Source organism: Phocoena phocoena, chromosome 11 (assembly GCF_963924675.1).
Source record: "Phocoena phocoena chromosome 11, mPhoPho1.1, whole genome shotgun sequence".
In the NCBI taxonomy this organism is placed as follows: domain Eukaryota; kingdom Metazoa; phylum Chordata; class Mammalia; order Artiodactyla; family Phocoenidae; genus Phocoena; species Phocoena phocoena.
In genome coordinates this window covers 11,857,203-11,885,180 of record NC_089229.1, presented here as the reverse complement: position 1 = coordinate 11,885,180, position 27,978 = coordinate 11,857,203, and the positions used below count along the sequence as shown (strand labels likewise).

The following is a 27,978-nucleotide window of genomic DNA, read 5'->3' as shown; positions in this document are numbered from 1 at the left end:
TTTATAATTTCTTCTATCACATTTCTACACTGAAATTTTTATAAGATTTAGTCAAATAATAACCTATAGTTTATTTTCCTTTCAAATTGGATTTAATCCTTTAATTTTCTAGGTATTACTTTGATTTGCAATAGAAGGATAATGCTTTACTTGAGTAGTTTTCAAAAATAACTTCCATTGCAACTGTTCAGCGACCCCCCCCCCAAAAAAGTTAAGCATAAATTTACCATAAAACCCAGCAATTCTGCTCCTAGAAATCTACCCAAGAGAAATGAAAACATATATCCATACAAAGACTTGTGAGTGCTCATAACAGCATTACTCATAGTAGCCAAACTGGAAATAATACAAGTATCCATCAGCTGGTAAATGGATTAACAAAATGTGGTACATCCACGCAGTAGGATACTACTCAGCAATTTAAAGTAATGATATGGTGACACACACCACAACATGGATGAACCTCAAAAACATTACGGAAAATGAAAGAAGTCATACACAAAACACTACATACACATTATGTGCTTCTATTTACATGAAATGTCCAGAGAAGGTAATTTTATAGAGTCAGGAAGCAGCTCAGTGGCTGTCTGGGGCTGGGGTGGGTGCAAGGACTGACTGCAAGAGAATTCACGAGAACTTAGGGGGATGACAAAAATGCTCTAAAACTGGACTGTGGTGATGGTGACACAACTCTATAAATTTAATAAAATCCCTGAATAAGTACTCTTATACTGAGTGAATTTTATGGTATGGATATTATATCTCAATAGTGCTTTTTAAAAAGTAATTATTAAATATATATATTTTCTATATATATGTATGTATATATTTAAATAACTCCAGGGGAAACAAAAAAGTATATAAGGGAATGTAATCATAATATTATGGTTCCTCTATATTCAGTCATAATAATGTAGATATTATGTAAACATAAATCAGTAATGAACATTGATTTAACCATTTCTTGGTTAAATCAATGAAAAATTAGCAATTTTATAGACATTCCTTCCTTCTCATCTCTTAACAGTAGGAAGCCAAAGGATAGCGCCTCAAATTGATAAATCAAGAAATAACAGAATAAGCATGTTATTTAGGTACATGGCTGTGAGCAGCAAAATAAATAAAATGGTCTTTCCTAGGAGGGAAAAGCTTCTGAACTATCTACAGGATGGAATGATCTAAAAGGCAACACTAAGTCTGAAGCTGATTAATGGTTTGAGAAAAGTGCTGATGCTGTAGCATCTACTAGCCCTTCATCCACTAGAGGGTGTAAGGCAACACCACAGAAGGACCTGGACCACTGATGGGTGACCCGATGACAGATACTGAAGAGACGCAACCATGTGAATAAATCTTGCATAAAGGCTGAAAGTGGGGTTCTAGATAACCTAGTAGGAAGAAAAGAAAGCGATTTCATACTTTTTGTAATTTAAAAGCAAAGCAGAAGCATTTTTAGCTAAAAAAAGGGCCAGTAAAAAAAATTACTATGGATTGTAAGACATAAGAGAGGTATGAACATTTTACTTCTGAACCTATTATTTTAATCCAGCCTCCAACTGGGAGAGGGCAGTGGGATAAAATTTCTCATTCAACAATTAAGTACTAGCTGGAACTGATATTAAATACAGCAAATGATAAAGCTGTTGCCTAGACAGTTCTAAGGTTGCCTTTTGCAGGGGGGAGGGGGGAAGGGGGCAGCTCTAAAAATTCCTTCTTTACAGCAACCACAATGTTGTTTTTAAAAACATACAATAGGTCATGTTGCTCCCTGCTTAAAACCTTTTAAAAGCTTCACATTAAACTGAGAATAATTTTCATTTATTCATCCAACAAATACTCATTGATCTCCTCCTACATGCCAGGCTCTGCTCTAAGCAGTCACAGCTTACACGGAACTTACGTTTTAGTGGGAGAGACAGACAATAAAGTACACACACTAGATAATTTCAGATAATGGTAAGAGAGCTGAAGATAAGACTGAATGGCCAGGGTATGTATGCGGATAACTTTAGATTGGTGTGGTCAGGGAAGCTTCTCTGAGGGGTAAACTTTGTCCCTGTGACCTGAATGAGAAGGTGAGTATCTGGGTCAAGAGCACTGCAGATCTAAGGTAGAGAAGACAGCAATTCCACGGACCTGAAGCTGATATCAAGCTCAAGGAGTTCAAAAATGGAAAGAACACCCAGTGAGGCTGAAGCTGGTGGTAAGAGGGGGGAGGAGACGAATTACAGAGGTAGACAGTAAGCACACAATGAAATACTCCCAAATCCATACAATGGGCTACGGTCCACCAAAAAAAGAAATAAAGTACTGACACATGCTACAGCAGAGATGAACCTTGAAAACATTATGCCAAGTGAAAAAAGCCAGTCACAAAAGACCAGATATTGTATGATTCTGTTTTTATGAAATGTCCAGAATAGGCAAATCCACAGAGCTGGACAGTAGATGAGAGGTTGCTCAGGGCTGGGGTCAGGGGAATGGTGAAGTGACGACTAAAGGTTATGTATGGGTTTTCTTTAAGGTGGCATTTTTAAGGACGACAACTATTAGAATTTTGTTTTTCAAAACTACAGTCTGCAATCCATTAGTGGGTTCAGAAAATCAATTTTGGTCAATCAGTTGTTGGTCATAATCAACAGTTTGTTTTTTTTTTTAATGGAATGGAAGAGAATGGAAAATATCACAGCGCTGAGAACATAGTAAGGGTAAGTATTTGTGTGTGTGTGTGTGTGTGTGTGTGTGTGTGTGTGTGTGTGTGTGTGTACTGGGTCATAATTCAAAAGGTATTACTTACCAGAGGTTGCCACCTTTTTTTTTTTTTTCGGTACGCGGGCCTCTCACTGTTGTGGCCTCTCCCGTTGCGGAGCACAGGCTCCGGACGCGCAGGCTCAATGGCCATAGCTCACGGGCCCAGCCACTCCGCGGCATGTGGGATCTTCCTGGACCGGGGCACAAACCCGTGTCCCCTGCATCGGCAGGCGGACTCTCAACCACCGTGCCACCAGGGAAGCCCGCCACCTTTTTTTTTAGGCTTGAAGTCACTGAGCTAGAACTTGAACACCCTCACTATGTCCTCCATTTGAAATCTCCCCAAGGAAAGAAAAGTAGCCATCATTTCTTTGCCACCAAACCAAATGAGTATGACAGAAAATGCATTTGCTATTGCCCATGGATCCCAATCAAAATAAGTAAAAGCCCTGAAAGTACATTTGCAAAAAACTGGACAGAAAATAAAGTCCAGGGCTTCCCTGGTGGCTCAGTGGTTGAGAGTCCGCCTGCCGATGCAGGGGACGCAGGTTCGTGCCCCGGTCCGGGAAGATCCCACATGCCGCGGAGCGGCTGGGCCCATGAACCATGGCCGCTGAGCCTGCACGTCCGGAGCCTGTGCTCCGCAACGGGAGAGGCCACAACAGTGAGAGGCCCGCGTACTGCAAAAAAAATAAATAAATAAAATAAAGTCCATTCCAGGGATAACAAAGATAACTCGTTAGAAAAAGGGAAATTAAAAATTCTCAAGAAGAAAGAAAATACTTTGGGGAAAAAAATCTCTTAGGTCATTTAAAATCTATACTCTAAATTAAAAGTAAGGCTGCTACTCCAAATTTAAATCCCTAATTATCCAAGTCACATCTATCAACTTAAACATCTCCTCTGATATTTCCATTCTGGGGGAATCACTTGAGCATGTGTATATAATAGTTTTCAACATACTTTTAGAAAAGCGAAGGAAAAAACTTTTTAAGGAGCCACTGACTAGCATTTAAAAAATCAGAGTCTAATACTGTGACATTAATCTTCTTTACATTAAAGACGCAAAATTATAAAAGGAAGGTTTATTTCATTCCTCATGGGCCTGTTTTTCGTGACACTCCCAAGAAAGCAGTGTTCTCCAATCTAAAGAGCAAATCACAATCATAGTCCACAGTGCTGCTGGCAGGCAAAATAAGTAAATAAAATACAAAAAGATACACTGTAGACCATAAGCTATTTTAACAAACAAAATAGGAAGGAAACTTGATAGAAATAAGTTATGCAAGGGGCCTCCAGTTCATGTGAAGACTTTCCAAGCTGTTACATTCTCCAAAGATTCCATAGTATCTTATCTTGCCACACGAGGAAGAGAACATCCCCATTCAACGAGGAGAGAACACTGACAGAAGAACACAAGAGGGAAATACAAGACATGGAGGCTGAGAATCCAGGACTCAAGTCTCACTGTGCCACTAACTCTGTGACATGGGGAAATTCATGTAAAAACCTCTGGTTTGGTTTTCTTAGCTACCAAATAGGGATAATAAAGCCTGACCTTTCTAGCAGAGCTATTGTGAAGATCAAAACTGAATATACTGATACATGGAAGCATACGCTGTAAACTGCAAAATTCCTCACCAACATTAGTTTTCATAATTTACTAACATTCCTGGTTCCATAGCTGATGCAACACCTGAACCCAACCAAGAGTCTGTGCTCTCATCTCCAACGTGAATGGCAACGCTTCATGTCCACAGGTCAAGTGTGGGAAATGTACCGTGCCATAGTCCCAAACCTGATCACTCCAGTTAAGGGGACACTCACTGTATTTCTTTAATCATAGCTAGGATGACCACACATCCCATTCATCAAGGTTTGCCTGGGACTGTTTCCACATCAGCATCCCTTTTCTCTCTCAGAAGTGCCCCAATTTGAATGATAAATTACACAGTCACCTCAATTACAGCAGACATAAGTTGTGGCACCAAGAGGTGACAGACAAGAGGCGAGCCTTAGTACTCCCCCTGTACTGCCCAGAGCCCCCGAAAGCCATTCCAAATCAACGAGCAAAATGAGCACAGACAGTAAGCTTGCTGTGCAGAACGAGGGCCCCTTCTAAGCAGGCTGCTGCTCCCAGGCCTCTCCCGAAGAAAAGCTCTGGAGCTAATGCACACAAACATTCTCTCATTTAGAGAACGTTACAAACCCACAAACTATTCCAACCTTAATCAGCACTTGGGAACTCTATCATAAGCATGTGCGCACACATAGATCACAAAGAGATGGTCAGCTAGGAATCTAAACCACTACATTGTGTCATCAACCTAAAATCCTGCATGGCCTTAGATAAAGCATGCAGCCTTTCTGAGCTGGTGTGCACTTCTGCTAATCTGGAACAATGTTTGTCTCCTCCACTTGCACGGAGAGACCACATTAGCAAGCACAGTGACGGGCTTGGAGTGTTTTATAAAAGCAATGGATTGCCATCCCATAAAGCCTGTTAACTAGGAAAGAAGGCTGAGGTGACCTTGCATAAAAAAGGAAAACCTCTACAAGGTGACAGGTGGTTTCTTTTCCCCCTCCTTTCCTTCGCAGGTCTTTTTTTTTAATCTTTTATTTCCTTTATTTTATTGATTTATTTTTGGCTGTGTTGGGTCTTCGTTGCTGCGCACGGGCTTTCTTCTAGTTGCGGCAAGCAGGGGCTACTCTTCATTGCGGTGCGCAGGCTTCTCATTGTGGTGCCTTCTCTTGTTGTAGAGCACAGGCTCTAGGTGTGCGGGCTTCAGTAGCTGTGGCTCACAGGCTCTAGAGCGCAGGCTCAGTAGTTGTGGCGCACGGGCTTAATTGCTCCGCGGCATGTGAGATCTTCCTGGACCAGGGCTTGAACCCGTGTCCCCTGCATTGGCAGGCGGATTCTTAACCACTGCGCCACCAGGGAAGCCCCCTTCACAGGTTTTTAATTCAAATGTGTTACCAGGGGTGTATGTAACAGGGTGAAAAGGGCCACCGTAACAGTGAAATACTGGCCCACTTAGTGCTAAGGAACTTTGTTGCTATCATTTTTAACCAGGGTCACGGACTCCTAGATTCATAAGTTCAATGTCAAGGGATCTATGAAGCCACCAAATGATAAATAAGTAGAGTGAGTGAGCAGGCATACTGCACACGACCGCATTTTCCCTTTGTGAGTCAAGAATCCCCAGTATAGAAGACCCTCAACAAATAGAGGACAAATTTCAGTGCTTATTCAGCTGCTAACCTGTATTGTTACCTTGGATAAGTCACTTTAGTCTCTGTGTGCCTGTTTCCTTATCCTTCCCAAGGAAATACTTGCCTTACCCATTCAAGAGGTGGTGGTGAGGATGAGATGAGAAAATATTTGATGAAAGCTCTCTGCAGTGGTCAAAAGATTATCATTTTTATCTCTTTTAAAATCACCATTAGATGCTGATAGAAATCCTGTCTGGGTATGGTTCCTATCTATTTAGAAAAGAAACATAAAAGAATAAGGAAAAGCAAATAAAGATTCACACAATCCAAATTCACCTTCACCCCAGTCTCTGGTTCCTGGATTTGCCGAGCCACACCACTCTGGGAAGATGTAAAGATCACAAGTTCAGTTTCTGCCCAACTCGGGCTGCTCAGTGACCAGTGTTTCACACTGATAAATGCCTCCCAAACCTCAGAGCATGAAGTGAGAGTTCACAAGGTCAGGCACATTAATTAGCAGGACTCATTTGGATTCTGTATTCATCAAATGCAACAAGCAGCTATTCAATATTCGCCTGTTTGCACTATGCTAAGATATCTAATTCAAAGGTCCAGACAGAAAAACAAAATAAAGCCCAAGAAAATAAACTAAAATAAACCGTCACCATCAGAATGTGCCTCTAGGTAAATTAGGCAGCTATAAAGCACAGCAAAAGGGTCTGCATAGGCCTACAGCAGAGACAGTATGAGTAATGTGCAGGCTACAGAAGTGGGTCTGGCTGCAAAAGAAAGGAAAAACAAAGTAGTTCCAAGCAGAGACTACTTTTTTATGCTTTAACAAATTCCTCTTAATTCCTTTTGCTTAATTCCTTATTGATCTGTAATCCCCAGAGGAAGGACACAGCATTATACAGTACTTTTTCAGATTCTTTTAAACTCATTAAGTCTATTCCCATACTTAACTTTGATTAGTTTTACCTTCCTATATCTAAAATAAGCCTGTATCCAGAATCAGCAACATTTGATAAGTAAATGTCTGCATGAGTATATACAAAACTAGATCCAGAGACTGACCATGGTCCCTTACGTTTTAAGGGTCCTAGGTAGAAAGTACATGATGAAAGAGAAAATAGCACTTGTTTTAAAGCAGCCCATAGGATTGTAGTTTTTGACCTTGGCTACACAAATCACCTATAGGAATTCTAAATATCTGAATGGCTAAGCCCAATCTTAGACTCACTCAATCAGAATTGTTGGGGGCTAGATCTCCAGGCAACAGTATTTTTTCTGATATGTGGCCAGGATATAGAAATACTATCAAAGGACATAAACTTCACAGCTTACAGAAGCTCTATCTAGGGCAGATCCAGAGCAGAAAGAAATAAAAGAAAGACCCTCTATATTCTCTTTAGGTTTGGGGTAAACGACCGTATCTTTCACCAAGAGCTTCCATAGGACAATCTTCAATTCCGACAATGATGATCCCACTGGGAGATGAACACAGAGATGAGCAGCATTTTCTCTCCCCGCTTTTCTCCATACCCTACCTGGGACTAGTCTGATGCCAACACAACACCAAAAATACCAGAACTGGGCAAATACTCTCAATCTGGAAGGCCCTCAAACAGGTGACTATTGCTTATGGGGCCATCCTGGTTTTTTAAGATCAGCTTCGGGGTTTTGATGAGATTTAATTAAGTTCTGGAAAGGGGAGCTATGTCAACCCTTTGGTTTAGCACTCTGATGACATATCCCTTGGACAAGCCTAATAATGGTGGCCTTTTCTGGACAACCCTATAAGGAATGGTGGATAGACATTCAAAGATATAAATGATGGCTAGAAATTGAGAGATGTTTCTAGGAGCTACCATTTTAAATCTCCTGAAGAAGATCAACATCCCCAAATAGCAAAGAGGTTAGGTGTCTTAAGCCACACCATTTCTCTGAGGCAGCCAAACCTGTTCTACCCTAACTCTGTGTCAGCCTCACCTGCTCCAAATGGCAAAAGGATAGGGAAAGCATTTTACACACTCACCTAAACCACACCGAGGGTGTCCTGGCAGGAAACAGTTTTGCTCTAACCCACAATAAAGCCTGGGCTTTTTCCAATCATCCTCCCTATCTAACAAAGACAGGCAGCAGAAACTTCCCTCTCTCAAGAAAGTCCTCCCTGATTAAAACCATAAGGCTGAATTCCCCCAGGGAGGAGAATGGAATTTTCTTGTTGCAGATTATTACAGGGACCCAAAAAATCTGTGTAGGCAGGGGCTAAGTGGCTGGGAATAAAGAGACAAGTCCAACATTTAGAATTATGAGACATCAAGAAAACCAGGTTGAAAAATTATCATACAGCCTGGAGAAGAGAAAACAAAAGCAATTACGACTGTACCTGAGTGACTTTCCCCCTATAATATCCACGATTTCAATAATGTGATTATAATATTTTTAGGGTTAAGAAATATATTTTATTATATCTCTAAATGTAACTTCATTGCTGAAATTAACCATATCACTCTCCAAAATAAATAATTTCAGGAAATGCTCTCTATCATAGCATCCTTAGATAAAACACACACACACACACACACACACGCGTTATCGGAGTTATAAACAGCTTATACCAACCTGGCTGTCCCGTGCTGGGAATCCATGATAACCTGGGGTCAGAGGCTCGTTCTAAGACAAAGGAAAGAAAAGAAAATCATAAGACAAAAGAAAGTGTTGAGAATCATCAAAATCATCCAGAACGATCAGACATAAATTCCTCCACCAGTTCCTAAGGTGTTCTACCTAACCATATACATCTCTCAGTTTAGCACGTATGATATCAAAAAAACAAAAACAAATAAAAAACAGTATTTGCTTGGGAGCACTATTCCTAAGCACCAAGTTCCTCCTTGTACAGCTAAATCTGTTTCCTTCTCCGTGTAACTCAAACAGAGCGCTACTGGGATTTGGGGCAGATCAATTCCTAACTTCACACCGTGGAACTCTAGTATGCCCGGCCCTTAACTTCTAAAAGCCAGTAGGCTTTCAGTGTCCTGAACACTAGGACAACCAAAAACTTCCACACATTTCCAAAAGTCCCCTTGTTAAGAAGGAGACAGTACCACCCCTACTGAGAACTGTCTCTTGACCTGGAAAAGTTTTAGTCCCTCCCCTCTGTCAATCTGCTTTCCTTCAGTTCTTTTAAACCTAGATGAAAGTCTACCTCTGTTCCGGACCTCCTCTACCATCCTACATCATCCTATGAACTCAAGTGACTCCTAATATGTGTAGTAAGTTAAAATTTACTGGGTTATTTGTACAATTTACTTTTCATATTATTTATAATTTAACATATCTTCTTTTTGTAAAGGTGTTTCATACTGAGTGTCTCATCCTCACATTAACCATTAAATCAAGATCCCTGGGGCTTCCCTGGTGGTGCAGAGGTTGGGGGTCCGCCTGCCAATGCAGAGGACAAGGTTCGTGCCCCGGTCCAGGAAGATCCCACATGCCGCGGAGCGGCTGGGCCCGTGAGCCATGGCCGCTGAGCCTGCGCGTCCGGAGCCTGTGCTCCGCAACGGGAGAGGCCACAACAGTGAGAGGCCCGCGTACCACAAAAAAAAAAAAAAAAAAAGATCCTTGAGGGCAAGAATGATAGCAAATAAAAGCTACACAAACCCTAATTTAATACAATGTCATACAATATGAGCACTCGCTTATGGCTTACTTGACTCATTCAATTACTCAGTCAACATATATTGAATACCTAATATTTTCAAAGTAGTTTAGATGACTGACAGAGTAAGTCAGTAAAACAAGCCCCTCGCCTTCAAGGGAACTTTTAAATGGGAGGAGATACATATGCACACAAAGGTGTAAATGAGAACACAGTGCTTTCATAGTTTTTCCAAGGTGCTCAACACAGCTATCTGAAAGATACGCATCCTCTTATTCCATTCTTACTAGCAAAACAGTAAGTTAAGAAGAATTTTCCTTGATAGGATCTTCGTTTATGACGAGAGTAAACCTGCCACCTGACGGTACATCTGCTTCCATTACATCCATATCTTTGTTGATCATCGAAAGTCCATACTCCTTTCAAAAACATGAAAGCCAGGTGTCAACTTAAGCTCCCTGCACAGACCCCATGTCTTGTTCATCATGGTTTCCCCACAACCTAGCACAGTGTCTAACACATGGTGGACATTCAGAAGAATGTGTAAATAAATAAATGAGGTTCAATAACCAGAAATTATTAGGCATTCAGTTGCTGACTCAATCACAGACAACCCAAGTTCTCCTTTTTTTTCCTAAATCTCTATTTTGGACATTTATAAGTTAAGTCTCCCTAAAGAGAGTACACCAAAGATAACTGCCTTTAAACATTATAGATGCCAAAATGATCCCGAGAAAGAACAAAGTTGAAGGACTCACATTACAAAGCTACAGTAATCAAGACAGTATAATACTGCCTAAGAACAGACGTACAGACCAATGAAGTACAACTGAGAGTCCAGAAATAAACCCTTGCAGTTACAATCAACTGAGTTTTAAAAAGGGTGCCAAGAAAAGCAATGTTAGAAAGAATAGCCTTTTCAACAAATGGTGCTGGGACAACTGGATATCCCATGTCAAAGAATAAAGTTGGAACTCTATCTTACACCATATACAAAATTAACTCAAGATAGATCACAGACCTAAAATCATAAAACTCTTAGAAGAAAACAAAGGATTAAACCTTCATGACCTTTGGTTAGGCAATGGTTTCCTCAATATGACTACAAAGACACAAATGACGAAAAATAGATAAGTGGACTTCATCAAAATTTAAAACTTTTGTGCTTCAAAGGACACCATCAATTCTGGGCATCTAATGTACACAGAGTGATTATAGTTAACAATACTGAATGATACACTTGAAAGCTGCTAAGAGAGTAGACTGTAAATGTTCTCACCACAAAAAATAAATGGTAATTATGTGACATGATGTAGGTGTTAGTTACAGCTATGGTGGTAATCACTTTGCAACATATAAATGTATCAAACCAACAAGTTGTACACATTAAACTTATACAATGTTAATGCCAATTATGTCTCAATAAAGCTGGGGAGGAAAAGACACCATCAAGTAAGTGAGAAGACAACAGAATGGGAGAAAATATTTGCAAATCCTTTGTCCAATAAGGGGCTTGTAGTCAGAATATAAAAGCACTCTTAGAAAGACAACCCAAATTTTTAAGTAGGCAAAAGTTGCAAACAGGAAGTTCCCCCAACAGGATATACAAATGGCCAATAAACACATAAAAAGATGGGCTTCCCTGGTGGCGCAGTGGTTGAGAGTCCGCCTGCCGATGCAGGGGACACGGGTTCGTGCCCCGGTACGGGAAGATCCCACGTGCCACGGAGTGGCTGGGCCCGTGAGCCATGGCCGCTGAGCCTGCGCGTCCGGAGCCTGTGCTCCGCAACGGGCGAGGCCACAGCGGTGAGAGGCCTGTGTACCGAAAAAAAAAAAAAAAAAAAAAAAAAACCACATAAAAAGATACTCAACACTGCTGGTCATCAGGAAAATGCAAATGCAAATCAAATGAGATGCAAATGAGATGACACTTCACACCCACTAGGATGGCTATAATCAAAAAGTCAGACAATAACAAGTATAACAACAACGTGGAGAGACTGGAATCTCATACATTGCTGTTGGGACTATAAAATGGTGCAGGCACTTTGGAAATAGTTTGGAAGTCCCTCAAAATGTTAAAAAAGAGTTACCATGTGACCCAGCAATTCCACACTAGGTATAACCAAGAAAACTGGAAACATACATCCACACAAAGCCTTGTACACAAATGCTCATAGCAGAATTATTTCATAATAGCCGAAAAGGTGAAATAATCCAAATATCCATCAACTGATAAGTGGATAAGCAAAGTACTGTATATCTATAACTGAATATTATTTGGCAATAAAAGGAATGATACAACAAAGATGAATTTTAAAAACATCATGCTAAGTGAAAAAGCCAGAGACAATAGGCCACAAATTATATGATTCCATTTATATGAGATATTCAGAAGGGGCAAATCCATGGAGAAAGAAAGTCGATTAGTAGTTCCAGGGACTAAAGGGAGCAACTGCCAGTGGGAACTGGGTTTTACTTTTGGTGATGAAAATGTTCTGGAATTAGTGATGATGGACTCACAACTCTATGATTTTGCTTAAAACCACAAAACACTAAAAAACGCTTGAAAAGGGTGAGATTTATGGTCTGTGAATTATAAGTCAATAAACCTGTTATTTAAAAATAATAACAATAGGCAATGCTGGCTGGCTATTTTCATACAAATTTTTACAGGGGAGACACATGCAGCTTAGACCATAACAAAAAGAACAGGGCTCCTTCCAAAATCCCCAAGTGCCTTGTTTGTTCTGGAGTCTATACATTTACTTCAATACCATTCTCTACAGATTTTAACAATGATGATGATAAACGTGATAATAACCACTAGATACTGAGCAACCAATCACGCGTGGTTTCAGGATGGAGGGGAGGAGTAAGAGAAAGTGGCAAAGAGAAGGAGATAATAAAGCACAGATAAAAGGTGGAAAAGTCAAACTTTCAACCCAGATCTGTTGGACTCCAAAGCCCCTGTTCCTCCCGCTTTATCAAATTCTCTAATAACCATTCCATATTATTCCTTTAAGAGTAAATTTCAAGATTGTCTGAGGAAGGAATTATAGGATGAAGAAAGTCATCAAAAACACCCAAAAGGGGCTTCCCTGGTGGCGCAGTGGTTGAGAGTCCACCTGCCGATGCAGGGGACACGGGTTCGTGCCCCGGTCCGGGAAGATCCCACATGCGGCGGAGCGGCTGTGCCCGTGAGCCATGGCCGGTGAGCCTGCGCGTCCGGAGCCTGTGCTCCGCAACGGGAGAGGCCACAACAGTGAGAGGCCCGTGTACCGCAAAAAAAAAAAAAAAAAAAAAAAAAAAAAAAAAAAAAACCACGAAAGCATCACTAACAAAGATTTGTCACTCCCAGAGACTATCCCATGTATAGACTATATTCTTGAGTTCAACAATGCAGAAAACTTTTTTTAAGGAAAAGAAAAGTACATTCCTACAAGCAAGTATTGTCAAAAACTTTAACAGCAAAGACAGATATAACAGGTACACAGAGATGTGCCAGAGGAAACGGACTTCCCCCTCCACCTGCTCAGCAAAGTAGTCCTCCTTTCTTCCCCATCGCTCACCCGAGGCTACCTAGAACTCTCCAGCACTCAGACACGAGCCGCCTCTCTCAAAGTGGACTATACTTAACGACAAAGGTTTGCTTTCGTTTTTAATTTTACCACGTATATATCTGTCCCTTCAAAATGCATGAACTTTGCGTGTTTTTGAATTTTATAGAAATGAATCCTATTGTATAGCAATTTCCTTTTTTCTCATTTTATGAGATTTATCTCCACTTATGCATGTCACTGTATTTCACTAATTTTGACTACTGCTTAATATTCTATTTTATGACTATGTCACAATTTATTTACCCCTCGTTTTCCTGTTAATAGATATTTAAATTGTTTCCAGTTATACTCACAAACCACTGCTGCCTGTGAACATTCTTTTAGAGTTGAGGTATCACTTTCCACCCATAGACTGACAAAAATGAAAATGAAAATATGACAAATTGGCAGGAAGAAGAGTAAATAGATATCTTTACATCTAATAGTAGGAAATAAGCATATTGGGACTACTCTTTTGGAAAGCAATTTGACAATAATTATTAAATATTAAATACTCATACCTTCTTGTAATTTCATATCCCTGATCTCTTTATCTACTCTAGAGAATCACCTGAACTTGTGCTCAAAGAAGCATGTGCAAAGATTTTTCAATGCAGTGCTGTTTGCAACACTGAAAAACTAAAAAGTACCTCAATAATAGGGAAATAGTGCTATCAACTACTGTTGATATTGTTGACTATTCAACATCCTCTGTTAAACTGCAAGTGTTTTAAAAGGTAAAATCTCAGTGAACTATCTCAAGTCATATTAAATGACAGCAGAACAGTCGGTGTGCTATCCCTTTAAGTCACAATACAAAAAGAGGTATTTCTACATGCATATAAAAAAGTAAATAAATGCATAGAGAAGATCTAGAGGGATATACAACAAACTTCTAACAGTGGTTCCCTCTAGAGAGAAGAATAAGATCTGTGGAAGGTCGAGAGGGCATGCTTTATCTGAATTATTTGAATTTACAATGTGTAAATTTCATGTATTACTTAGAGCATAAAAAAGAACCAAAGAAGTCACTACTACCAGTGTTTTATAATGCACAAAACACCTTCACATAATCTTATTTAGATGCAGAAAATAGGTTTTATAACCCTCATTTTACAGATGACAAAGCTGAATTTCAGAAAGATTAAATGATTTGCTCTAGGCCAAATAGCTAATGATAGTGGCTGAGCTGCCTTCAGACTTAGGTCTTTTAACTCTATATCCAGTACTTCTGCTACTTCATGACAACTAGTTCAAACCAGTACTGGTCCTGGTAGAGATTACTATGATTGTCTAAAAACATGCAGATCTGAGTTTTTAATCAGTGTAGAAATAATAACTGAAGGTTATTGTTTTTTTAAATTTTTATTTCATGTTGGAGTATAATTGATTAACAATGTTGTATTAGTTTCAGGTGTACAGCAAAGTGATTCAGTTATACATAAATAACGAAATTTAAAGCAGACATGGAATTACATGAAATACTCCAATATTTCATGTTGGAGTATAACTGATTAACAATGTTGTATTAGTTTCAGGTGTACAGCAAAGTGATTCAGTTATACATAAATAACTGAAATTTAAAGCAGACATGGAATTACAAGGCAAGCTAATGGAACAGATGGGACAGAAATCAGATGTGTTAAACTCCAAAGAGGAAAGGCAGCTATGCTGCTATAAGCAAGAGTTGTTGACCTAGTAAGACTGAAAGACTTAGAAACTGACCGCCAAGGCACAGAAGCTGCTCAAAAATAAAAATAATATATAAGAAATAAAATACCAACCGTAAGAATTTTACTACAGAGATAGCAATGAAACCTGTTTAGAAGCTTCTGGTAAGTGAATGTGTGAAAGAGTAACAGAAGGATCCTTAAGTAACTGGAAAATACAGCAACTGTGATGGATCGTGCACATACAACGGACACTGAAGGAAGTGAAGAAAAATATTACCTGACATTTGTATTCTTCACTAGCTGCTTAGAAGCTCCCATTGCACCTATGTTTGAAAAATCCATTTAAGCAGAAGAATCTTCATTCATTCAGTAAAAGTGGATTGAACAACTGCTCTATGACAAGTGCAGTGCTGGTATCCCTGCCCTTGAGGAGCTGTGAGTCGTAATAATTATAAAATAATGTGATTGATAACATAACTAACATCTATAAGAAGAACGACAGGACTCCAGAAAATCTTTTGGAAAAGTGTGTATGGGATTTGGGGGTGCGGGGGAGAGTTGAGTGGCTAACAGCCTCTAACCTCTTATTGGAGGACAAGACCTCCACACTGTGATGGATTGATGCATGCTGAAAAGACACAATGTAAAATCGATTTTAAAGCCACTTTTCTAAATACATTCTGAAAATCATCAACGTCATTTCTAAATGATTATTTAGATATACATAATGGGCCGATATATTTGCCCATTCCAAATGAAAATTACCCAGAATACTGCACCTGGGAGGTACAATAGAAAAGAACTGCTTCCTTAAGCATTTAAAAAATACAGTTAAAAGAGAGGTACTAAGAGGACTTAACAACACTGAAAATCAAAAAAGCCCTGCTTTCGGTACAGAAATATAGCAGTGATATAACATACTAGCAGGACTTCCCTGGCGGCACAGTGGTTAAGAATCCGCCTGCCATTGCAGGGGACACAGCTTCGATCCCTGGTCCGGGAAGATGCCACATGCCACGGAGCAACTAAACCCATGAGCCACAACGACTGAGCCTGCGCTCTAGAGCCCGCGAGCCACAACTACTGAGCCCGCGTGCGGCAACTACTGAAGCCCGTGCGCCTAGAGCCCACGCTCCACAACACGAGAAGCCACTGCAATGAGAAGCCCACGCACCGCAACGAAGAGTAGCTCCCACTCACTGCAACAAGAGAAAGGCCGCATGCAGCAACGAAGACCCAACACAGCCAAAAATAAAATTAATTAATTAAAAAAATAACGTACTAGCTATAAATCCTAAGCAATACCAATAAAACACTAACTGAGGAGCCTGGGAGCGTAGGAGCCTCTGCCATCTCCCTTGGCTTCACCTACTTAACAGGTCATGTGTTCAGCGTCCAGAGATTTACTACAAAAGTATTTCTTACTGGCTTCCATCAACGATGAGGGTTGTTTAGGAGCAGGTGCAGAAAACTGGAAATGCACAAGGAAGTTACACCAAGCAATTAGAAAAAAAAATTTAACCCACCCTACTGTTTTTCTTTTGTGTCTAACAAAATCAAACCCATTTCACAAAATGGAAGGGGAAGAAAAATACTGAGAATGGAACAAAATAAATTCTTGCCACCATGCAATTTGGGGAGAGGAAAGTAAAAGGAAGCAAAAGAAAGTAAGAATGAAGATGTCCTCTAACAAACAAAGCTTGGGCAATGGTACAAGCCCAAATTTTTCACTGACTTACTCCCAACTGAAAATTAATTTCACATTACCTTACATTTAGCAATGGAGGGAAAGACTGATTTAGACCATAATGGCTAGGGGAAAAAAAAAAAAGCAAAAGCAAATTCCCAGGGTATTTCATTACCTTGTTTTGCAGCCCAAGTTACTGTTTTTCAAGTAGTAAGCCTACTTTTGAACAGGGACATGGAAGGGAACACCACAGGAACTGAAGATGTACCTAAGTTCCCATGCTATTACGTACAAAAACAAATCCTAGCAGCAAGTAGGGTCAGGAAGAGAGACTGCTTAGTAACCACAGGACATCATTCCGCGTCCAAACCATACAGGGTTCAAGGTACCCAAAGATAAGAGGGCTTACAAGGGATATGAATCTGGTAGTATCTAACAACACAGGCCCAACAGAAGGTGCAATAGGTAACTGGTAGACTAAACTTTCACACTACAATAGAATAAAATAAAACAGGGTAATTCGTCCCACCTCCCAACCAAGAAAACTGACAGACAGTAGCTCTTTGTTACACTCACCACTTCCACCCCAAATACCCCATCTTTTTTTTAAGAGACAGCTCACTTTGGGGGTGCTTTATCTCAGCCCTAAGGATAGTTGCTGTTACAAATTAACTTTATACTAATGATATATTATCATCTATCAATCATATTATTACATTATTTTATATCTATTGTATTACATCTGCTATTCCTTAGAGTTCTCTTTACCTCTTACAATCCAATCCCTTATTAATTCAATCTGCTGTTATAGTAAACAATTCTTTACGTTAAATTCCTTGTCTAAATTACTTATAGTCTCTTTGTCCTGAATGGACCCAGATTGGTACAGATGAGCTGAAACAAAATGCTAATAGCCACTTATTTCACACAGGGCAGTCATTATGCTTCATGTTTTCTATACGTTATCACTTTGTATTCTCACTAAAACTCTGTAATATATCTCTCAATATTAAGAAAACTAAGGCTCAGAAAATGATGCAATTTGTCTACAATAATGCAAATCCAGGTTGGTCTGATACTCAAGTCCCTGCTGGTTCCCTACTATAGCATTTACTTTTCTTCACAGAACCTAGCAACACTTTTTAAAGAACTAAACATCTATGTACGGGAAAAGAATGAACAAAGCGGTCCTGGCTGCTATACTTAGAAAGGGCAGTTTGCTGGTTGGCCTTGACTGGTGCCTGGGAACTTAGATATCAGGAGGGTTCTATTCCCAGAACTGGTTAAGAGTGGCTCACTGTGCCTAAACTGTGCAAACAATACGGTTTATGCCGAACACTGCTTTCCTCCTGGGAGTCTAGAATTTGAGCATGTGCTAGGCAGAGGGTGCCTACGTGAACAACCCTTCCCAGCCGTGCCCCAAAAAGAAAATTTTCAGCGCTAAGCCTGATGAGCTTCCCTGGTAGACAACACTGCCACCACTGGCTGAAGGAAGTAAGCACATCCTGTGTGACTCAACTGCAAGAGAACTCTAGGAAGCTGGAGCCTGATTTCTTCTGGACTTCACCCCATGCAATTTTTCCCTTGGTGATTTTGCTTTGTATCCTTTCACTGTTATAAATCATAGCCATGAGTATGTCTATACAATGAATTCTGTAAATCCTAGCAAATCATTGGAGCTGGGGTAGTCTCGGGGACGCCCCCCAATACAGCTTATGACATGCCAAGTATTTTATTGAATGCAGAGGATACAAAGATGAATAGGGCCTTTGCCCTCAAGGAATTTTACAGTCTATTTAAATTTCCCTTCTTTCACTTCTCTGATCTTCACTTCTTAGTCTGTTTGCCACTTAAAATAGATTAGATACATCTCCCTAAGCTAAATTTCATTCTTGGCGCTGAAATGATGCTAAATATTTAATAAGTCTACCAAGCAAAATCTGAGATACAAAGCTCTAATAAACTCGAAGGCCACACATATCTTCTCTTTACTTTCCCCATCATATTGTGTTCCTCATTAAAAATAAATTGACCAACTCTTGTACACTGCTGGTAGGAATATAAAGTGGTGCAGCTACTAAAGAAAATAGTTTGGCGGTTCCACAAAAAGTTAAATATCGAACTACCGCACGGCCCAGCAATTCCACTGCTAGGTATATTCCCCAAGGAATTAAAAACAAGTACTCATGTAAGTACTTGTACACACTATGCAAAATAGCTGAGATGTGGAAATAACACCCATGTCCATCAATGAATGAATGAATAAATAATTGTATACACATACAAAGGAACATTATTCAACTTTAAAAAGGAACAAAGTGCTGATACACGCTACAACATGATTGGACCTTGAAAACATGATGGTACATGAAAAAAGCCAGACACAAAAGGTCTCATATTGTAGAATTCCATTTATATGAAATACCAAGAATAGGTAAATTCATAGAGGCAGAAAGCGGATGGAAGGAAAGGGAAATGGAGGGTGACTGCCTAATAGGTATGGGGTGAGGAAAATGTTTGGAACTAGATAGGGTGGTGCCTGCACAATACTGTGAATGTACTAATACACCAAACTGTTCACTTCTAAAAGACGAATAATATGTTGTGTGAATTTCATCTCAATAAAAACATTTTTTGAAAAGCAACGCAGTATACAATATGGTGATAATGATGTTATTTGAATGGGTTCTTGTAGCTTGAAATAAAATCATCAGTGACTACAACAGATACGGATTCAAAAAAGTGCCACATCTCAGTATATACCCTGGAAAACGATTTGAAGACTCAGTGGTTCTAAGCAATGATACAGATACTGATGCCGTAGAGTATGTATAAATTTTCTTCCCAAAACCATAGAAAATAAAATGTTTCTAAATTATTATGTAAGACTTTGAATAGGCATGTATGCATAAATAAAATCAGTATTTTAAAGACATTTGCCTATTTCATCAACATCCCTAAAAATTTGTATATTTAGGTTGGCTTGTCCTTTCAATGGAAAACAACTTAAAGCCTTATATACAGAGTTTCCTCATATTCAGGCATTTACAGCACATACACATAACTTTTTTCCCCTTAAGTCTAAAAGGATATTTCCCAAAATGTTTAGTGATTATGTCTTGGTGTTGAGTTTGGGTTTATAGAGTGACATACATTTTTTTTTCTTTTGCCTATCTGTATTTTCTAATTTTTCAACAACGAATACATATTGTTTTCACTTAACCATCAAAAATTAGGAATAATAACAGTACCTTCTCAAGGATGCTGTGAAGATTAAATGAGATAATACACATAAAGCCCTTAAAACTATATTCAGGATATTATAAGTATGCAATAAATATGAGGTAATAGGGGTAATATTATGTTTCTGTTTTTGTAAATATTTTTCAGGACACATATCTTTCATTACCTCTGGCAAAAGCATTCACCTTAATCCAGGCCTGGGTCATCTGAGTCAAGCCTAAATAACTGAATAATAGCTTCTTAGCTGGTCCAGCAGTCTCCATCCACCTCTTCCCAATTTTCTTACCAGGCCAGGGTAATTCATCAAACACCACTCATATCACTCCCATGCTAATGGCCCTCCATTGCTTACATGATCAAGTTCCAAACACTCTAAATCTGGCCTCACCTGGCCATTCCCTTTTTCTCCCCATTTATTTATTCCTTCAACAAATATTTACTGAAGGACATTCATGTGTCTGGCACAATGGCAGAAATAGAAAGACAAATAAGTTACTGATTCTTTTCTTAAGGAACTCATAGTCTAGTAAGAGAGACAGGCATGTAAATAAGCACAACATGAATCATGCAATAAAATGTAAATATAAGGTCCAGAGGGAACAAGTGTACAAAGTTGATAATGCAGTGAGAAAGGCATGAAGAAATTACAAACACGGGAAGTCATGGGAGGCAAGATCTGGATGGGGTTTGAAGGATGACTGCAAATAGCTAATTTCCAGATCTAAACTTTACTCAATTTACTTCGCACCTTAGGGTGTTCTCCCACATCAACTCAACTTTAGTAAAATCTAGCAAAGTGCTACCTGCCTTCACAATGCAATTCTTGTAACTCTGGCTCAGTGTATTTTCAAACTGAGTCAAGACCCATTCACGACTGATTTAATTTAAGAGATCTCAACCATTATTAAAAAATAAAAAAATGAGAGCAGCAGCTCTCAAACTTTCGGGTCTTAGAATCCCTTTACCCGCTTAAAAATTACTAGAGATCCCAAAGAACTTTTGTTTATGGGAGTTAATAAGGATTAGTATTTGCCTATTAGAAACTGAAACTGCGTAATTTTTAAAATATTTGTTAATTCACTTTAAAATACCAATAATAAACCATTATGCTAACATAAAACATTTTATGAAAATTAACTATATTTTATAAAACAAAAAATTTAGTGAGAACAGTGCCATTGTCTTACATTTTGTTTCTGCAAATATCTTTCACATCCCACTTAACAGAAGATGGCTAAGATATCTGCTTCTGCCTTTAATCTGTTGTGATATGTTATTTTGGTGAAGGTATATGAAGAAAATCTGGCCTTCCACAGATATGTATTTGGAAAAAGTAGGAGTACTTTAATAGTCTTTTCACATATCTATGGATATTCTTCCTTAATATTACACCAAAACTTGAAAAGTAACAGTTCCTTAAAAGTTAGTTGCAGTGTGACATCTGAAACCATATCAATGAATTTTTTTCATAAGACCCATTGGCCTGTCCTGCATTTTGAATGAATTTTCACCTATCATGATTACGTAACATCTTGCATTGTTTGTTTATAAAATACTGGTTCACTAAGTTATAAAGATCTTCTCAATACTGACACATTTCATTATACAATATCAATGAAACTGACTTTTTTCGCCCCTCCTTTAAGTACAAGGGTGTGGTGGTAAAAAAAATGACTACCAGTAGTTTGGTGCTGGTGCCTTGATTCACTCTAGGACGACCCATCATTGCTTACACAACACCAGTGCAAATGTCAACATAGTAGGAAAGTCAAAAAGCATCTTAATGTTATGAAAAGAGTTTTGACCTTGAAGACCCCCCTACAAGGTTCTTGGGTACCTTTGTAGGCAGGGGAAGTGAGGTCCATAGACCACACTTTAAGAATCACTATACTGGACTACAAAAGAATTTTTAAACAGAAAGAATCAAGTACCTCACGTTTAGTAAGGGTAAAAATTATTCCATGAAACGTGTTTTGGTCACATACATACAGATAAACATCTAACTATACACTAGGCTGTCACGTAAAATGGATCTCTTATCATGGGTCATAGTCAAAATCCCATGGTCAAACAACCCTTGTATTGTGATATTCAGTTGAAACTGCTGTTTCACTGAACTGCAGACTTTAAAAAAAAAAAAAGATACCTCTTTATTAGCCTCAGAGTATAAAGGAAATATATCCCAAAAGGATAATTCTGCAACATTCCAAAAATCCCTCTGAGATAGGCTAACATGTTAACCCTTTAGCCATAAAGGTCAATACAGACAAAATAAATTTTACTTTAACTGGCATATATTTGCTATTTCAATTTAGCTTTTAAAACAGTCTCATCACTCACATTGCTATTCAACATGATTTCAAACGAGCTCTGTTGCTATTAGCTGAGTGACTGAAGGCAAGTTACTCAACCTCTCTGATCTATTATTCCTATACCTTGCAGAGATGTTAAGATTACGCATAATATATACAAAGCACCTAGGAGTGTACCCACCTTATAGAGGAAAGCTATTATTATAACAATTTTTATTATACGCTTTGAGTTCACAATCCTGCCTTATCCCTCAGTCCCCTAAGATTTATACGGCTGAGTGACAATGGGCCTTTCTATCTCCTACTCCTGCTGTTGCTTCCAATGCCCTACTTGCTACGATTGCCAATCCTCTGACCTAAACTCTCTGCCATCTACTTCTGGTGTCCCCAGAGCAAGTCCCTGAACTTCCCCTTATCATATTAATTCCCTGGTCAGAAAAAAGATAATGCTCATTACAATTCAAGGATCTTCTGATGTCAAGGATCTTCCATGTTAATTCTTGCTTGCAACTAGTCTAAAAGACTTTAAATGAAATCATATGAATTCATGGTGGTTATTTTTTTTTAAACAGCAATTTTTTAAAAATACAAATTAATTTTCTAAAACATATGGTCAACTTACTAAGAATTCATGAAAGGGCTGCCTCTGTCAGATCTCATCACACCTAATTCCTATACCAGCTCCACTATTCAACTCCTATAGTTCTTCCAGCCCTCTTAGATAGTCTCCATTAAGTAAAAGGCACTTAACAGAAAAAAGTGGCAAAGAAGACTATACGTACGGTTTTCTGTAGTACAATGATATGCTCGAGATAGCTGAAAGAAGGGCAAGAGGCAAGGAAACTACCCAGAGAGAATGGTGTTGGGTCTCGACTGGTGGCCCTTTCTGAGGGAACAGAACTACCACACAGATCATCACTGAAAGGGGGAAGCGGGCGGGAGAGGGGGGAGGCACTAATGTGTGCAGACACTGCAATGTGCTAGATACTTCATGCACATTATTGCATGGTCTGGGTATTATTTCCGTTATCAGCTGAGGACACTGAGACTCAGAGAAGCTGAATGACTAGATCAAGGTCAAACAACCAGTAAGTGGTAGAGGCAGGCACCATTATAACTCTCTTCTTCCCGTTAAACGGTGCACAGTGACCCAGTCCAGAAAGGCACTTATCCCTACAGGCTAAGCAGGGAAGGGAAGTGCAGGCTCCTCTACACACTGGCTTAGCCTGACTGCTTCTCTTCTACCAATGGGAATAACTGAGAAATAATCCATCCTTAGCCTGTAGTTATCACCCAGTTACTCCCACTGGTAGAAGAGAAGCAGTGTTCCTTGAACTTTAACGTGCATACAGGTCACTGCGGGGTATCTTGTTAAAAATGCAGATTCTGATTCATTGGGTCTGGGGTAGCACCTGAGATTCTGCATTTCTAATAAGATTTCAGGAAACGATGACACTTCTAGTGCTTGGGCCATACTTAAAACGGATTACACACAGCGGTTCCCAAACCTGGCTGTTCATCGTAATCATCTGGGAATCACTTAAAAATTATAGATTCCTAGGCCCCTCCCTCCTGGACATTCAGGGTGTCTGAAACCTTCTACCTCATAATTCTGTGATTCAAAGAAATGTATAATTAATTATTAATGACAATAGCCAAAGGAAACACTGATTGAGAACATACCAAATGTCTACGTGTTTTCTGTATTAGTTTACTTTCCCTCAGCACCACACTGTAAGGTTGGTACTTACAGCACTATCATCCCCATTTTAGACACGAGGAAACCAATGCACCAAGAGACTGCTACTTGTCCAAGGTCAGTCACTGAGCAGCAGAACAGGGGTGCACACTTGAATCAATCTGGTTCCTCAGTCTGTGCCCTCAGACACATCACAAAATGCTGCTTCGATCACCCAATGGTAATGTCACTGATTTTAACAAACACAGTTGAACAAATAAGTCCACATGGGTCACCTCAGAAGACTGTGCCCTGAGAAGGCTATGCTCTTATTCCTCAGATGCTGCCATCATTCATGCAGCCACTGCTAAACTACATAATCTAGGAGCTCTTGATCTGAAAATGAAAATGCCTTCAGAACCTAAACCTATGACTTTAAATATCTTTAACTGGGACAAAAGCTCATCATTTGAACACAGATTTGATTTTTTTGACAACCCCAAACCAGGAAAAGCCAATTCAAAGAAATCCAGTGTCTGATCAAGCTAGGTGTTCTTTTTAAATAAAAAATGTGATGTTAGATATTACAAATGTTGTCCTCATCACTCGTCTCTGAAGCTGACTCCAAAGGAGAGTTCTTTATGTTTTGCGCAGTGGCTGTATCACTAGAGTCAAAGTGACTATTTTGAAGGACAATACTCATCTGGATGCACAGACTCTGTTATATTTGTTTTTAAAAATATCAGCCCCTCACTCATTCCAAAAGAAACACATTTGCCCTTCACTATCTGTACGGACACGCACGCATATGTTCAGAACAACTGTCCTGAGGCATGCAGTTCTCCTTTCTGCTGCAAAAGCAATGGCTTTGATTTCCTTCCAGATTTTTTTAAAAATAAAAAGTGTGCTTTATTTATACACACCCATCCGTAGAAAAATAAATATAATAATCAGGCATTAATAAAGCATGTAACTGCATGCAGCACCGTAAAAGGCATCCCACAAAGGCAACTATATATCCAAAATAGGTGCACAAATACCCTCACGTACAGAGGATAAAGGCACACACAAATACTACAGGGAATATAACTCTAGAAAGGTATTGTATTCCTACATCTAGATTAGCTCCTTTGTTAAATGAATATATCCTTTTCAACAAAGAAAATATTCTGCAAATTCAGAATGATTTACAGGTTTTTAAAAAGCAGGCATTAACGCAGATCAGCACGATTCCACACAACCAACCTCTGTGCTTGAACTGGACTCCCCACACCTTACTGAAGCCACAATTCCCCTGCACAAACTCCCATCCACCACCCCCCACGCACACCCAACTCCCCACCAACCTCACAGGGGTTCCTGGGCTGGTCCATGGAATCTGATGACATCACTCTCTCTTCCTTCCTGGAATTCTAAACCCTGCTGCTCTCCCCTTGCACACAGCTACCATCTCTATGGCAACCTCACCTCCTCCTGCTTCCCTATTGGCTTCATGGAGCAGGATACACAAAAAGGTTTTCCGTTCTCCCCTTACCACCCGCCCCCAAAAAATGATGCTTTCAACAGGAACCTGAGCTAAATTTAGCTACTTGGGATTCAGAGTCCTATGACTAAGAAGACAGAGAAACGTCCTCCCTCCTACATTCCACCCTTCTCTCAACCCCACCCCAAAGTGGCTGCTTCACCTCTTTCTCTCTGGCCCCCAACCCAAAGCAGTATCTGCTGAGCATTCAAAACATCTGACTGTTCCACATATAAGGCTGGCACACAGAAAACTCTCACACCCTCCTCTCCTCCCAAGAAAAAAAAAAAAAAAAAAGAACAAAAATAAAAGTACGCACTGGTCAAAAAACCAGTTAGGACATGTTATGGGCTGAGCATCGGCATTCTGCTGTTTCTTTCCATCCCAAGCCAAGGATTGGAAACTCCATGCCTAAAGGCAGAATTCCTAAGTCTCCAACCACTCAGAAGACCGGATTCCCTCGCTATTTGCTTGATATTATTTCCTCCAGCAGAGGAAAAAAAGGAGGAGGAAAAGGGGAGAGAAGTGAAGTTGAAAGACTGCACACTTCAGTGACCAAACATGCTAAGCCTAGAACCACAAATCCTGGGTCGAATTTTCCATCCCAGAGCCTGACCTGCTATGTAAACTAGAGCAAGTTCTGACATCCCTTATCTCAAAAGCAGCTCCCACACAGGGATGTTATAAGAATTACTGACAAAATTAATGTAAAGTAGTTTAAGTCCCTGGGCCAAAGGGACTGAATATAGAGTAAGTTGACATCATTAGTAGTGAAATTCCTGTGGATATAAACAGAAATCAATAATCCACAGAGGAAGAACATGAACTTCTAGAAAATTATCCCTCCATACTCATTAGATACGGCACAATGTATGCATACTTTCTTGAACCACAGATCGTTCCCCCAAAGGTGTCTACTTCTAGTAAAATTCAGCTAATCTTTGACTAGTTCTCAATTTTGGAGCTGGCCCTATCTTTTCTTTGCTTAGCCCTAACTCTAATTTTGAAACTGCTACTCATTCTCCCTAAATGACTCAATATGGACCAGGGTTTCATTTTCCAGCTTGGCTGCCCATTTCTAGGGAAATGATTTTTTGTCAGAGCCATATTTGATAGCTGAACACTGAGTCAACCCAGTGGCTAGTCATATATGACTCTAAAGGACAAAGCATCAATTGTAACCAAGTAGGAAAGGCTCTAAGCAGGTCAGAGCCTTACAGTATGAAAGGGGGTGGATTAAAATAAGACACACCCAGGAAAACTGTATTTTGGGTTTGCAGGGCAGAGACTCAGCTCCAGGGCACCAACTCTCCAGTGAAAAAATAGACATGGAAGGAAAATAATTTCGTACGATAAATAGTCGTTTGCCCCAAACAGAATTTAAACAATCTGGAACATTCAGCAGAGTCAAAATGCCCCACCAGTTAACATACAGGCATCCAGACTAAGCTTCAGAACTGCTATAGAATGCAGCAAAGGATGCGGTATTTGCTAATAAACAACGGAAACTCACATGGGGGGCGGGGCAGTCAGGGGGAGGAGGAACACAGCATGACTAGCCCATCTCTGAGGTTTGTACCTCCTCATTTCACTCCACGTGGACTCATAACAAGCCACTCCCTGTGTGAAACCTTTACTGTGGACACCACTAATCAGACGGTTCCACAGGCTAACTATGATGAACACTCTTCTAAAAGTTCTCCTCAATATTCTTAAACAAAGAGAAGGTCAGTCACCTTATTCCACAATGGGAAGACTGAAGCACAGTTTCCAAGATTGCCCATCCAATCAGTTATGGAGCTTGACTTACCTTAGTTATCATTATGACATCTATCAAGAATGGTCTGGACTAAGTGGACTACTGCAAATAAAGCTCTATTTACCTACTCCTTTCATTCAAACACACATTAAGTGTACTTACTATGTGCCAGGGGTTTTATATGGGTTGTCATTAATTCTCAAAAATAAAACCAAAAAACTGCAACTTGCATATATTCTTACCTCTCTTTGCAAACAGAGAAACAACAATTCCAGAGATGTCAATGTGACCACGGTTATATAATTTGTTATTTAATTTTTTTAAAACCTAAGACTCTAACCCAGATGTGTTTGGACTCCAAAGCCTGTGTTTTTTCTGCTTGGCCTCCCATTTACAGACAGTTGGGGTTGGAAAGAAACAGTCAGAAATCACTTTGTATCTGTGATTTCTTATGCCATCAATAAAATACAGGTTGCGGGACTTCCCTGGTGGTACAGTGGTCAAGAATCCGCCTTCCAGTGCAGGGGATGTGGGTGCGATCCCTGGTCGGGGAACGAAGATCCCACGTGCCCCAGGGCTACTAAGCCCATGTGCAGCAACTACTGAGCCCATGTGCTCTGGAGCCTGCATGCCACAACTAGAGAACCCAGCCCGCATGCCACAATGAAGAGCCCGTGCGGCCAAAAGAAATTAAAAAATAAATAAAATAAAATACAGATTGCTTGACATCAAGGTCAAAGTCATACTTTTTAGGTATACTAACAGTTTTACATGCTGAGCAGGCACTCAATACTTACTAATTTATTATCCTAATCCTATTAGTCTAAACTTCTGGACAAATGGCAATGATTCTACTCAGAGCTTTTAAAAT

At 39.6% G+C, this 27,978-nt stretch overlaps 1 protein-coding gene across 11 annotated transcripts in view; it reads right to left on the bottom strand.

Annotated features, from left to right (window-relative positions):
* RBFOX2 (RNA binding fox-1 homolog 2) overlaps positions 1-27,978 on the bottom strand; it is a 258,605-nt gene that overhangs the window by 171,425 nt on the left and 59,202 nt on the right. For 9 of the 11 annotated variants that reach the window (XM_065887097.1, XM_065887096.1, XM_065887099.1 and 6 more), the window contains exon 2: positions 8,593-8,643. In XM_065887097.1, coding sequence (XP_065743169.1) covers positions 8,593-8,643 — 51 coding nt within the window. Of the gene's footprint in view, positions 1-8,592; positions 8,644-25,172; positions 25,235-27,978 lie in introns of those variants that run through there. The other 2 variants (XM_065887106.1, XM_065887108.1) reach the window with 2 other exon arrangements.